The sequence below is a fragment of the Scomber japonicus genome, chromosome 18 (genome assembly GCF_027409825.1).
Source record: "Scomber japonicus isolate fScoJap1 chromosome 18, fScoJap1.pri, whole genome shotgun sequence".
NCBI lineage: Eukaryota > Metazoa > Chordata > Actinopteri > Scombriformes > Scombridae > Scomber > Scomber japonicus.
Window position 1 is genome coordinate 12,394,557 of NC_070595.1, and position 15,000 is coordinate 12,409,556.

Consider the following 15,000-nt stretch of genomic DNA (forward strand, 5'->3'; position numbering starts at 1 on the left):
CTCCTGCGCCGGTAGAAAAGAAAAATGCATTTTCTCAAGCAGTGTGTGCAGGGGATAGGGCTTTTAGGTCATGATACATGATAGCCTGGGAGGAGGAATCTCTAAAAGGACGATTTTGGAATGTCAAGAGAGCTGTAAAAAAACAGTTTTTGACTGATGACTGTTTTTTTTTTGTATGAAAAAAAGCATTTGAACTAGCTAACCATACTGAATCTGATCAGCTTATCATGAGTGTCTGAAAAAAAACCTTTACTGCATTTCCATTTATAAATGTGTAACAGCTCATCCATGTAGCAGCTAGTGTTTATACTAGTCCTACTACTCCCACTTAACACAGTCTCTCTGACACCTTTAGCCTATATTTTAGAAAATTACTTCACTGCTGTACCTTCCCACTGGACTTAAATCCAATGGGGTCCTTACAAACCATCAAAATTGTTTTGCTTTTCGCAAACAGGAAGCTCACAGTCTCTGGACAGACATATTTTTATTCTTTCTGAATAACCCTAACCCTTTCTGTTAACTTATTTTGGCCAAATTCCTGCATGAACGTAGCCAACTGTTGCAAACTGAGATAAAATCAATAAATTGTGAGTGATAAGATAAGCTTGCATGTTTTGTAAAAATAGCTTGGTTTTTGAATGCCTAAATGGATGAACTGTGTTTCTAAAAACCAAAACTATCAGTTAGATTGCTATATATCGTTAGAAATGAAATGAAATAATATTCTAATTAGGTCGGCTTTATAAGACTACAACCATATAATAAATCAGACCATTAATTAGCACTTTTAGCCCCTCTTACCTGGAATATAGCTATCCAAGCATAGCCAATATTGTCAAAGTTGACAGCTCCTTTGTGAGGGTTGAAGTCCCCTGCACGACAAGTGTTATAATACTGGTTCCAGTTAACACAGCCGTTAACACTGGCCCCTCCCACCGCAGGAGCTGATCCAATCAGAGCTGAGCTTAGGTGGGGAGCAGGCAACGAACACTCGGCCCCACCCTCGGCGTAGGGTGGCACGTCGTAGCAGCGAAGCATCCCGTTATCTCGGCCTGCTGAGCAGATAAATGGGGTGTCTTCACCCTCCTCTGACATGTAGTAAGAACTGATGGACAAGTTGTACAATCTGGATGGAAAAAGAATAATAACACCTTATAAAAGCTGAAAATGTGATGTTACAATTCATTAATAGATTACATAGATACACTTTGTCTTGTATGATCTGAAGGGTTAGAGTTAGGGTACTGAGAACTGACTTGATTCACATTACAGAATAACAAAATACTCAAAGTAGAGAACATAGGTTATTTGTAATTAGACGCTGGACAATCAATAACCCTTGAGAAATACAAAAGATCCTCCTCAGGACCTTGTCCGCAGCAACAACAAAAAACCCCAAAATTAAACAACATTGTTTTGTTCTAATTACCTCATGCACTGAGAAAACTTTTTTTTTTAGCTACCATTGTGCCTTTCGCCAATAACAGGGCAATCAGAGATAATTATCCTTTGCCTTTGCAATTATCCTTTGATGTTGGCTAATAGTGTAGTATGAGTGGTGGATATAGCACTGAGTTCATTAAGTGGACACACATCCAGTCACAGATGTATTTTTATTTCTTTTACACCTCCAGCAGCAATGATCTACAAATCCTCCATTTTCACACCACACTTTATCACTTTATTTATACTCTTATTCTCTTTAATCTCTTTCTATATGTTCTTCCACAGCATCCCAATCAGTGATTTCCAATTCAATCACACATACAGTTTTAATAGCTGCACACTAATGGGATGTAAAAGCTAATATCACAAAAATCTACAGCTGCAACCAATCGAGCCAAGTATTCAAAGACCTGTACCCAGTGTGTAATAGCTCATGTCTATTTTAGCTAAGCTGTCATGAAGTCACTACTTCATAATGTGGTTGATTTCATTTTGTCCTCATTTCAACTAGAGCTGCACTTGCATTTTCTGTAACTGCTGAATAATATCTAATCTCAAATGTGTAAAATAAATGTGTTTGATAGCAACATGTCAAAAAGAGTTGGTAGACCTGACCATGTGACTGTCCTCCTACCCAGCTGCATTTACATTTAAGGGGAAACAGCACAACATAAATCAATGGCTTAGCATGCAGGGCCTCCATTAGTATCCATGGTGAAAGCTGTTTCCTACTTGTGAAGAGTGGTGAGTGCGTCCCACACTTTTTTCAGGTTTTTTTTACCCTCCCTTAAAAGTACAGAGCCCTACACAGCAGTGAGTGTGCCTTCATACCGAGTCACAATCACTCTTGAAGTGCTGGTGGGAAAGGAGCAGTTAGGGTAAAGGGCCTTTCTCACATTGTAATCCAGTCCTTACTGCTGTCTTTTATTATTAAAACATGTTTGTCTGCTGCTTTCGTGTTTATGTCCTACCTTTCCAGTGTTTGTTTGTCTGACTCCTGCTGACTTTTACCCTGATCTTGGTTAAAGTGAATTGCCTTTTCAGCCCACATGCTGAATCTCTGTCTGCTTTTGCTTCCATGACTTGAACCTGGTGACATGTTAACTATAAATGTTGGCTTCTGGAGATTCTGGAAATAGACTTTGTTAAAAGACATCCAGCAGCAGCAGACACAGCAATAAATCACAATATAGCACAGCCAAAAAAAAGCGTACTATGGAAAATGTATGAAAGCTTAACTACTGGAAAAAATAAATGTAAATAAATATATATATTTAAATTGTATATTAAGATTAGATTGATGTAGCAATGTTTGTTTTTAATCATAGGGAAGCCAGTAGGAGAAAAAGCTGACGCTTGTCACATCTGTGTGCATAATAGAGTTTGGGATTCAAATTGTACCGGAGGTCAGATGATCATTTGTTCTGTAGAAGAAACACAGCAGCATGCCTCAGACATGAAATATTAAACTGCTGTTCTCTTTCTGTCTCTGTCTCTTTTTCTCTCCCACACACACAGGAAGGATTCAGCAACATTAACTCTGGTACAATTTGTGCCATTACATCAAAATCAGAATTAGAAGACGTCTCAGAGACAGTCTTGGCTTCCTGAGGTTGTGGACAATGAAGCTTTTTTTTTCTTTCTCTCTTGTATAATTTCACTCCCTGTGGCTAAATTGGTGACTGATCCTTTTTTTGGCTGCGCATGCGCCCGTTTCCTGTCTTTGTCTTATTTGAGAGTGAGTGAACTTTTGTCTGTTGTTCTGACCTCATAAGATTTCATTTATTTTATCAGAAGATGAGCCAATGGGAGAACATAGATATAATATTTTCATAAAGGGAAATGCAGCTTTATCTCAAGCTCTCTTTGAAAGCTGTGTTTCCTCTCTGGGCAGCATTGGATCTGTCTGTGTCAGCCTGTTTACTGCTGTCTTATAATCACTGGGTTTATTTGAGGATTTTACAACTTGATTCCACAAAGTTTGAAATATTTCTTTCTGCTTAGTCATTTTTCTGTCAGTCTGAATCTCTGGTAGCTACAATATAAGTAATATTTTACTACTATTTTATTATAGTCTTCAGACAGGAGAATTAGATCATCTGGATCAGCTAGATCTAGATCATCTCAATGAATTTAATAGTTTCTGGTGTATTGGACTGTTCCAATTCACAGGCAAGTTCAATGAACAGGTGTTAAATAATGTAGGGCAGAGACTAAAGTCATATCCGCCTCTCCATCTCTCACTTTCTCTCTTCTTTCTCTCTGCATGTTCCTGTAAGTGTGTAAGGCCAGACGGTGATTTAAATCCTTAGGATGCTGCACAGTTTCCGTACGCTAACAAGTGGCATTTTCTGTGTTATTGCTAGGGGCAACAGCTGACTGTTACTCTCTACGACAACACAGCACAAACTCTGACATGTCAAAAGAGAGAGAGCGAAACAGAGAGAGAGAGGAAGAAGGAGGTAAAGAAACAGAGAGACACAAAGGGTCAGTGCAGGCAGAAACATCATGTTAGATTTAAGTGAACAGAATGTGTTGGAAGATTTCAAGTGAGTATGCTGGAAGCCTTGCTGGTGACCATATGGATGCAGAGAACAGCACTTGCAAAACAGGGTGGATGGTGGATTCTTTTGTGTAGGGGTAATTAAAAACTGATTATAACTTCTAAGTAGACTGGCCTGTTTGCATTTTTCAATTATCTCTGTTTTGCCTATACTCAAGTACAAAGACCTGAAATCCAATCCCATTCTCACCAAATTGCATCTTGCCACAAAGCTGATTTAGATCTGACCAAGATCTTTGAAGAGGCAATTGGCCGGGATAATCTGTGCTGCTTTCAGCACAAAACAAAATGAAGATATGCAAATACTTGCATCACAAGAATAAATCACTTACGTGTTGATGTCTTCTCCCAGGAAACAGCGGTTGCGCAGTAGCCCCGCCCACAGCTGGACTCCCACAATGCCGAAGATGAAAAAGACAAAAAAGCAGAGGAGGAGGACGTTCCCCAGCATGGGCAGGGTGTCCAAAAGCAGTGTCACCAAGATCCGCATACCTAGGGGACACAGAAAAATAAAAATGGCATCAGAAATAATTATTTTGATGTTATGTTACATGCACAAGCATTTACTCATCCACATGCACGATAGATTGTTGAATTTTAAATGTGGTGCAGCAGCTACCCTTTTACTAGCCCTCTGGTTACCGTGCACCCTAACAACCTTTACTGATCTTGTGAGCTGAACCCACAACTTTGTCCCTTCAGCAAACATAATTATAAGTGATGACAATACTAAAAGTGACAGTTTGACATAATTTCATCCTCTGGGATTTGAACTCACAGCCTCCCTGTGGCTAGTATTATCTAACCACGTGCATTCAGCATCCATCTCTAGTTGTCACATGTGTTAAGCATCAGCAGACTCAGGGATCCAGTCCCTAAGGTCCTCACAATGTTCTGGCCTCTCTCACATTTATCACAGCTTTGTCACATTGACAACACTTACAGTACTCAAATATCCATATTATTATTTGGTAGTGACATAGTTTCGCTGCCAATTTTGACAGTGGTAATGATGTTTAAATTGAAATCATGCCAAGTCTCCAAAATGGAATCTACAAACTGTTTGTGCTTTGCTAGGAAAGAGGTCTGCCTGAATCTATTTTGGTGATCAGTGTTTCACAGTTATCAGGATGAACTTACAATATGCTAATCTCACCAGTATTCTCATTAAATTTTGTGCCAGCTAAAAATTATCAAAGGACACTTAAAGTAAAATCTGACTCATATTTCCCGTAAGATTACCATCCTTGGGGAGGATTAGAAACCAGGAAACGACAGTATCACTTCTGGTCAGTCAGACATACAGGGAGGAGTTACGCAATTAAAATCCTTCCCTGATTGTCAATTCTCATCTCTTCTTTTGTTCTGACTGATGTCTTCTTCTTTCTTTCTTTTTTTTTTTTTGGACAAACCTGCCTTTTTAGATCTGGCTGTGTTCTGTTTTTCACAACAACAAAAAAAAAGAGACAGGGGGGGAAAAGCTCCCAGGCATTCTAAAGATACTCCTCATCATAAGCCTGATGATCTAAGTGTTTGTCGGTGGGCATGCTTGAGAACAGCGATACTCTAGAGACACTGTATGGACACAAACATATAGGCACAGAGTTATACGACACATGCAAACATGCACACACTGAGTAAACAGCGCACAGATGCTTCTATAGTGGGGCATCTGTGTGCTGTGAAATCTGCTCAACAAACACAAACAGTTCAAAGCACTGACATCCCCCTAAACAGAATACTAATGGTTTCTCCATGTACCATGTTGGTACGGAGATATGATTCAGCAGTACACTACATTTCATAGCTTAGAAAATTACAGAGGGGAGTAGAAGAAAACCAAGAGATTAGACAGACATTGTATTTATCCTCAGAGTTACAATACAAACATACTTTGATTGGAATTGGAGAGAAGATTGAGACAATTAGGAGATTTTTGAAACTGAAAAATAATTGAAGTGAAAGTTGTACTACCCTCACGTCTTAGCTTTAACTGTCATGAGATAACACATATTGTATTTTACATGAAATCTGACATTCAAATCAATCTGACATTCATTTGTAGATTTTAAGTTTATGTGTTTTATATTTTCTTGGAACCAGCAATCTGATGTGACATGTATGTGTTGAGATCACATTTTACTTCAAATTAAGTGTGACTCTAAAACTATAAACATACACTGGTCAAAGGACTTGTCCACTGTAGCACATCGATGAACTAAATTAGCAAATTGTGTGTGTGTGTGTGTGTGTGTGTGTGTGTGGAGACATGCAGTGTGCAAGACAGTTGGCAGAGGATTTGCAGGAGCCCCCCCTGCACGTAGCAGAATTGTAAACATGAAATAAACAGAGAGTGCTGCTCACTGTATCTAGGCTACAGCACAAAAACACATATAACATCTGTCTAACAATAGATATTTCCCATCCACTTAAGCAGAAAGAAAAACAGAGAGAGAGTGATAGTGGAATAGTCAGAGACAGAGACGATAAGTAGGGAGAAAAAAATTCAAGCCCGGCGATCTGTGTGGCTGGCTTGCACCCACAAACACTCAATCCCTGATCATATTTCATGAAAAAGAAAACAAAAGGAGAGTGTAAAACAGACAGAAAGAGAAAGGGAAAAAATGAAGGCTGTAAGATGATGTTAAACATTTACAGGGTGTCTCTGGCTGCGTGTACCTGGGAGTATATGAGTCTGCAGGCTTTGGGGGTATGTTTGTTTCTCTCTGTATCTACACTAACCCTGAGTTTCCCACCCCAAGTAATACCTCTAATTGCAATTCTCTCCCTGTGTCAGCACCCCTTGAGGGACCAACTGAAAACGTGTTACAATAATGTAAGTTTTACTTCGCCTCGTCCACGGTTGTAAAGATTGTTCCTCAGGGCTACTGTTAGCTTAGCGATAAGGTTATGTTTAATGTTGCATTTTCCATCCTGACAGAGAGAACAATAAATGTGTGTGTTCCTGTGTGTGTGAGACAGTTTGTGATGATAGCTTGAAAGAAACGGACAACCCGCCATGCTTTATGATGGTGTTTGGTCTCTCTGCAGTGCCCAAAGCGTCCCCTCTCACACACACACACACACACACACACACACACACACACAGAGACACACACACTTGTACAAACATGTAACGTCATAATCTACGTGGAAGAATCTGACGGCAACCTGTGTCACATACTGTAATAACCACTGGCTTGTTCTGGGAAAGTGCAGTCTTCATTCATATGCACACAAACAAACACACACACACACACAAGCTGTATCCTTCTCATTCACTACTCCTTATATAGTAGAGACTCAAAATTGCTAAATATAACATAGGAAATTGGAGTTGTTGGAGCCAGAGAGCAGGCATACATTTATATCCTAATTATATACTATATAAAGAATGCTACTACAGACAAATGTAAATGTATGTAATGGAGTTGTTTTGCAGTAAAGTCAATTTTTGTGTTACTATACATTTCTGAGAGATTTAGTTTAAACACTGTAAAAAGTGTTTTTATGGTTTAAGTACAGTTGTGCACAATAAAGACAAAGGGCTAAAGATGTGTGTTTGTGTTATTGGCTTTCTTCCAACTGAATATCAGGAATGAGATGAGTTTGGAAACTTGTAAAAATGTATAATTGTTAATACTTAACAACTGGTTACAATGTAAAGAATAATTTACATTTAATTATTACTTTTAAAAAGGTTGAGTTAAGTTCTAACTAATGGTATAGGTAAAGCCTATTGACCTGTTGACCTTAGCAGGGGATTAGACAGTTATACACAAGTAATCAGAAATATATCTAGTGTATATAAATGAACTTATTATCAGGATTATTAATTCTACACACAAGTGCTTTGATCATTACAAGAATATCAAACAGCTATCATTCAAACAGTTGCCTCTAACATCCTGGCTTGAGCAGCTGACCACTCCTTCCACTTCAGAAACACATTACCTGTCACCTGTGTGTTTTCAATATCAATATTTGCCTGTACTGAGGTATATGTACAGTATTGTTTTACAGTGCAGTGCTATATATAGCATGACCCTAGCAGGGTTACGGAAGGGTGAAATAATTATTACTGTAAAATTCAGTCTGTGTTTTTATTGACAATAACAATAAAACTATAATTTTAACAACATATTTTTTATTAAACTGACTTGATTTCATGCCTATTAACAGAAGTGTTCTTTCCCTTTAATCTGGCTGTCATGGTAAGAAATGGTGCGTAGGGAAACTGGTGAAAGGGACAGTAACACAATCACACAGGTGGCAAAAACTTTTCTGAAACGTGTATATATTTAATAAAAAAGACTTCAGACTAAAACAGCCGTGTACGACTGAGAAGGCTGAAAAAAAATAAATGTTTAAAAGGCCATCTGTAAACATATTTAAGTGAGGTGTATTAAACAAAATGGATCCTGGTGCTGGCAGTCTGAACCTGAAAAACTGCTTGGCATCTTGCCTAATGTATGCTGGTTAATAATCTAGTATGGTGTTATGACACCATTGTCTAGTGATCCTCTTTAGCTGTAGATTCATGGCCACCTCTGTCACAGAGCTTTTAGGAAAATGACAAACGATGTGCAAGTTCTCACTGCCCTGGCGCAGTACAACCTCTGGGCGTCAGATCAAAGGAAAGCCCTGCATCACTGGTCAATTTACCGTTAAGTGGTGAGAATAAAACCACCTAAACAATACATTTTTATACTTTGTAGTTTTCTTGTAGTACTAAATGCAAACCTGTTGGATGATAACAGAGGGCTGGCATTGCACAGCACAGGATCACGGTAAGTGAAATGCTCATAATGAAATATAGATTGTCATAGCTGTGCTGTATCTCTTGTTACATTAACACAATTATCAGTATTAGAAACTGAAAGATATTTACTATGCAGCAGATAAATAAGCAGATTCATATAACAATGAAAAAAAGCCATTATAGCCATTACTTAATAATATTAAGTAATGGCTATAAGGCTTTTCCTTGGGTCATAATGCTAGTCATGTGCAGTCACTCAACATGTTCCTTTTCCTCCTGTTTTCCTTATCCTCCTTTTCATACAGTTTTGTCTCCTACCAGCTAAATGCATCGATACATAGCTAGAATGAAAACCTCCCAGGCTTTAGGCAACATATTCTGGGCTATATAAAAAGTGTGCTAAACAGTTAGCGCAGACTAAATCAGCCAAAGACAGCAGGTGGATAAATTATGGTCATCACTTATGGGGGAATACAACACAATGCATTTCGGCAAATGTTCAAAAATGTACTTACTTGGTACTCTGTTGATGGCCCGCAGCGGCCTGAGCACTCGTACAGTACGGATGGCTGACAGGCTGGCGTTGTGGCCATCCAGAGAATACTCCATCACCCTGTAGACACAGTTACAGTCAGACAAAGGCAGGGAGAGAGAGAGCAACACAACTGAGAACACCAACAATATAATAATGCTTATAATGGCATCAACCCACATAATTATTGTACATTTGACATTTAATTACACAGAGTTGCAAGCTCTTTTGCCTCTGTGTAGTCTAGTGTATATTACAGCACCCAAACATCATAAATGTGACCACAGTCAAGTAGGTAGAGAGACACAGTTCGGACCCACAGTCTTAATTGTTGTTAGTTTCCTGTCCTCTGCTCTGTGATTGTGCTTGCCGTGTGGGTAGTGTGTGTGTGGTCATGCTGGATCGGCCCTCGGAGCGTGGGAGTATCTAAAGGAATGTTTGCTGCTGATTAGGTCCTGCATTCGCCTCATTGTGGCCCCAGTCGTCAGTCTGGATTGGCAACTGACAGCAGGAGCAGGGTGGACTTGTACTCCACCAAGTCTCCAAGTCATTGGTTGTGTTCATTGAACGTTACATTTAGAGGCTGCTCAGATACAGTAGGTTAATATTGCATTGTACTGTATATATATAAGGAAAAAGATTAACTGATTTTTTCTTTCTACTGTACATATTTTGTTCTCCCCCATGTTTTACTTTACTCTCAACCGGTTCAGTTTCAGTTTTTTGTTATTTATTGTTTTCATCTGAAGAGATTCCTGTGAGGTGCCATTTAAGAAAGAATTTGGGACATTATATCCTACTGTGATACATGGAGAGGATAACACTTTCTCTTATATTGCACATTTATTCTACCAGATGAGGTTTAAAGAAATGGTAAATTTACAGATAGTGTTTGAAATGGTATGGTTCAGAGCACACCTATGTAAAGGACACATCCATTTAAACAAACAACAGAACACTGTGAGGACAAACACACAAACACATTCAAAAACACACCAACGGGCATAAACACATGCACCTGTGCCATGAGAGTTTGTCACGTGTGAGGCTTGAGTCGGCATATTTATTGCTTAGAGGCAGGAAACTTTTTGTTTTGTTTGACGTCAGTTTTGTTTTGTTTGACGTCAGAGTAACACAGACAATTCAAGTGTTATTCAATTCAAAGGTGGTTGTTACTGTATTATCTAGCTGCAAAAGAGCAAAACTGAGCAATTTGTCGGCATGAACAGAAAGCATTGTGGGATACTGACCCTGCCATGACGATGACAAAGTCAAGCTGGTTCCACTTGTCACCAAGGTAACAATTGGGGCCAAAGATTCCCAGGGCCACCATCTTGATGACCATTTCCACCGCAAAGAAAGCAAAGATACAGTCGTCCAATACCTAAAAAAACAAAAAAAAAAGCATGACATAATAATAATGTTAAACTCTGACAAAAATAACAAATAGAAATCGACTTGTTGTCAACAGAAAAAGGTCATGTCCATGTTTAAATTCCTCATCAATATACAGTGGAAGGATCAGTGGTTTACTGAAAAAAATTTCTTATCTACATTAGTTACTTTCATCCTAGTAGGCAGACATATGGCGTATTATGGTGGTATATCAATTAATTAGATATCTACTACAGCACCAAGGCTCTCTGTATTTGAATATAATGAGCACATCTCAACGTGCCCAGAATCAACATTACACTGCAGCAACAGTATATTGAAACAAATTACTCGACTGAGACAAGAAAGGAGGTTGAATTAGGTTTTTATTATCATTTATTTAAAAATTGGACTTATTATTACTCTGGCTCCTCTAGACGCTTCACATTAAGAGAACAGAATGTGAAAGAAATTTCTGGTTTAAATGAAACATTTCATTTTCAATGAATTCTTGTCTAGTCTTTTACATTCTTTATATTTGGTGTAATGAATAATTAATTAATGCTTATTAGTATTTCAGATTACTCGTGGAAACAATGATTTGTGGCAGGTTTTTACTGTATGTGGAAGAACCTGAAATCTCCAACATGTGAACAAGGTAAGGACCACCAGTTCTCTTACCATTACTACTGTGTGGAAACAAGCTAGTTATTACCCATATCTCACATGGCACGGCACAGTTGTGTACTCTGTATCTGCCATAATAGACAGCACTCAGGTAAACACTTTAAATGTTTGTCATGTATTTTCATGGATAAAAAGGAATTGTAGCTCCACTTGCCATGTAAGAGAATTTGCTCATGGGTACCAGTTTTTTAGGGTATGGTACTAACCTGTAGGATGCGACACCACTCCGACTGGCAGCTGACATCTTCACAGGGCTGGAACATCCCTAGAGTAACACAGTTGAGCAGGATCACCAGCATGGACACATGCTCGAACCACGTGCAGGAAGAGTTAAGGTCAAAACGCTGAATGTACGATTTCATACTTAAAGGAAGTAAACAAGGAATCAAATGCAGTTTAAGATGCAAACACAACAAAACCAAACTAAGAAGGAATCGAAGGAATGAACATGAAAGGAAGGAATAGAACATTTTTAATCCCCAAACCCCACCCCCACTCCTGTAACACTGCCTCATCTGCTCACCAGGTGCGTCCACTGCAGGCATGGACAGGTGCTGGCTACATGCAGGAGCGGCATGGTCCACACCAGCCTGCTGCAGAGTGAGACAAGTGATGACATTTGCAGAAAAACCTCACTCAGATGTAAACTGTTGAGTGATGTGTCTGCGCTATTGGTCTTGGACTACAGTAGCTAAAGAAGCTCAGAAAAAAACAACAAAAAAACAGAGGTCAAGTCTGTAAGCACTAAAGTTGCAGAAAAGAATCAACTAAGATCCACCCTAAGTAGTAAACCCCATCAACACACTGGAACCGGATGCCAATATGGAGTTTTGTCCAAGCCTAATGGACTTAATGGGTCTCCTAATGATCCAGTGGGCCTGGACTCTAACCTATTTAGAAGGCTCCTAACAATTTCACAAATAAACATTTAGATGGGTCCATGTCTACTGTATTTCCTGTACAGCATTTTCTAATACTGATCAATGGTGTACATCCCGGAGAAAAGATGCTAATATGCTAGAGATGAGGGTTTCATAATCCTATTTGTGGCAATTAATTGAAACATGGGAAAAGAAAAACATCTTCTACTTTCTTGTCATAAAGAGGAAGCAACATGTATCCTCTGACCCGACAAAAAGTAGCAATCGTCTAATCTTTTCTTTATCCTTTATGGGATACCAGGAGAGAGAATCTATTTAGGATAAAGTAGTAAATTACAGCTTTGGGTTTGCTTTGGAACACCTTTGACACAGTTCAAGTGCAGCTACATGTAAACAACAAAAATTGCATCCTCGTTTTTGTGAAGTGAAAGATCACAGATTTAAAAAGCCTCTTTCAGCTCCAAAAGTAGATATTTTCTCATCATTTCTACAGCTATGTACAACAAAGGTATACTCATCACAAGAACAAGCACTGGTGACAACACAGAATGGATCATCTTAGCTGCACTCTCAGTATTAACAAATTCATAAATCCATCCTAGTAGCACTGACATCACGTTGTAGCATGATAAGACACCATAAATCAAACTAGTCTATGATAATACTAATAAGCTAATAAAACAATATATGGACAGCATATCACAGTGCTCCTGTAGCTGCAATATCAGAGGATATCCCATTATCATAATGAGAAAATATAACACACACACACACACACACAATGTACTTCACAAAGAGCACAAAGAAATGATGAGTGAGTGACAGAGAGAGAGAGGGGGGCAGTAAAATAGATCGGAGGAGGGAAAATAACATGAACAAGAGCAGGAAATAGCCTTAAATCATGTCTTCTCAACTAGAAAGGCACTGATGCTGCTGTTTTTCTCCTTCAGTTTGGCTTTAGTCCCAGACACACATGCACACACTGTATATGTGTGTGTGCGGTGAGCTTCAGTTTTGAAGTATTCCCAAGGTGAAATACTGTTCTAATTAGAGGAGGGAGGAAAATCAAAAAACTAATGGGGACACTGTCTAATACATTACTCACACACAGTTACATATAGTTCCACAAAACACACACCGATGCATCCACATGTTGGATTCAGATTACATTAGGTTTGCGTTGCGCATACACAAAAACACGCTCACATACAGTAGACACTTGGGACTCACTGCTACCAGGGGCCAAGAGTTTGTATCTCCAGTGGCTTATAGAGTAAACTCTCGATGTGGCCTGTTAAAGCCACAGCTACATACATTCCCACCATTAATCTCCAACAACTGCAAGTTTTCCAGTCTTGTGTGCTGAATAAGTCTTTATAGAGTGTTGATGGTTGATCTGATCAAAACTATCAAAGGTACTGGAATACAAGCTGAAAACCTGCAAAACCAGAGACGAGACCTTATAATGGACACTATGCTAATACATAGTGCAAATACAGTTAAATGTCTGTGGCTCATAATATTTCATTGTATTTTGGGTGAGTCAGCATTCAGTATTTACAAGATTTTAACAAATATCAGGCCACAAATTTAACAAATAGAAAGTAAAAGTAGATTATGCTCCCTCACTCCAAAATAGCATCTGTATTCTGTCCCATTTGGATGTCTGCCACTGCTCACCTGTGTCAGACTGCCTTAATTAACCAAACCAGATTAGTATGCAATGTGCTCCGTTTGAAAAGGAACCCAAAAAAAACATGACACGTCGTTATTCACCACACTGACAAAAGGCTCTGTCCTTTGAGAGATACTGATCTTCTGAAAAATGAAATATTTCGATCAGTTAAAGCTTAACTGTTAATTATGTTGTTATTTTATATGCGGATCATATCTATCAGGGCTGCTAATCTGATGATGGAACGCTTATAATATCACATAATATTGCTCAGATCACTGTCAGCAGCAGGTTGCACCATAGTTAGTCTGCATGTCTGACAAAGTTTAAAAACTGTTAGGTAGTTCAATCCAGACTCTTCTCCATGTTGACAAGCAGTCACTGTGACAAATTGTGGTTATAATGTTGTTTTCCCCTGGTTAACATCACTCTAAGATTTCCTAATGTTCACACTGTGAGATACTGAGGACAACTGGAGTGTCTGCTACATTTCTAGGGGGAAAAAAAAATAGCCTCTGCATATGCGCCAAGCTCCCATGGCTATTCAAGTTAACAGAAGTGGTACTACTGTGGGAGGCAGGAAGAATGCAACCCTGCTGCCTATCCTTAGGAGACTCATTAAAAAGAGGAACGAGAAGCAGAAATAAACCAGGGGTATCTGAATATTTAACATCTAAGTGAGTACAGCCCCGTATGTAAAACAGGGGAATTATGGCGGGCAGTACGTCAGAAGGGGAAGTCCAGTTGAGAGGACATGTTCACACCGGGGAGCGTTCAGCGTTGTTCTGTAATTCAGTTGAAGAAACAACAGCTGTGAGGCATTAAAGATGTTGCTGGTGTTGTACATACCCAGTCTACAAATGAGGTAGATGTATTTAGACTTTAAATCAGTGTAAAACATGTATTGTAATGCCCTTGGAGGAGAAGCGATAAACTGTTGTCAATAGCACTGTGTTAAGTTACAATGTGCTGTATCAAGTATTAATACCAAAAGAAAAACTCAATCAAATGAAAAATGCCTTAGGCCAGTTTGTTTCTGTACAGTACGTGCTTCAAGCATCCATAGACACACACACA

General features: G+C 38.9%; 1 protein-coding gene across 1 annotated transcript in view; it reads right to left on the reverse strand.

The window, feature by feature from the left end:
- Positions 1-15,000, reverse strand: part of cacna1ha (calcium channel, voltage-dependent, T type, alpha 1H subunit a) — a 107,279-nt gene that overhangs the window by 43,455 nt on the left and 48,824 nt on the right. The window contains exons 2-6 of the mRNA XM_053337730.1: positions 11,574-11,685; positions 10,557-10,690; positions 9,290-9,387; positions 4,345-4,504; positions 805-1,129 (exon numbers count right to left, since the gene is read on the reverse strand). Coding sequence (XP_053193705.1) covers positions 805-1,129; positions 4,345-4,504; positions 9,290-9,387; positions 10,557-10,690; positions 11,574-11,685 — 829 coding nt within the window. The remainder of the gene's footprint in view (positions 1-804; positions 1,130-4,344; positions 4,505-9,289; positions 9,388-10,556; positions 10,691-11,573; positions 11,686-15,000) is intronic.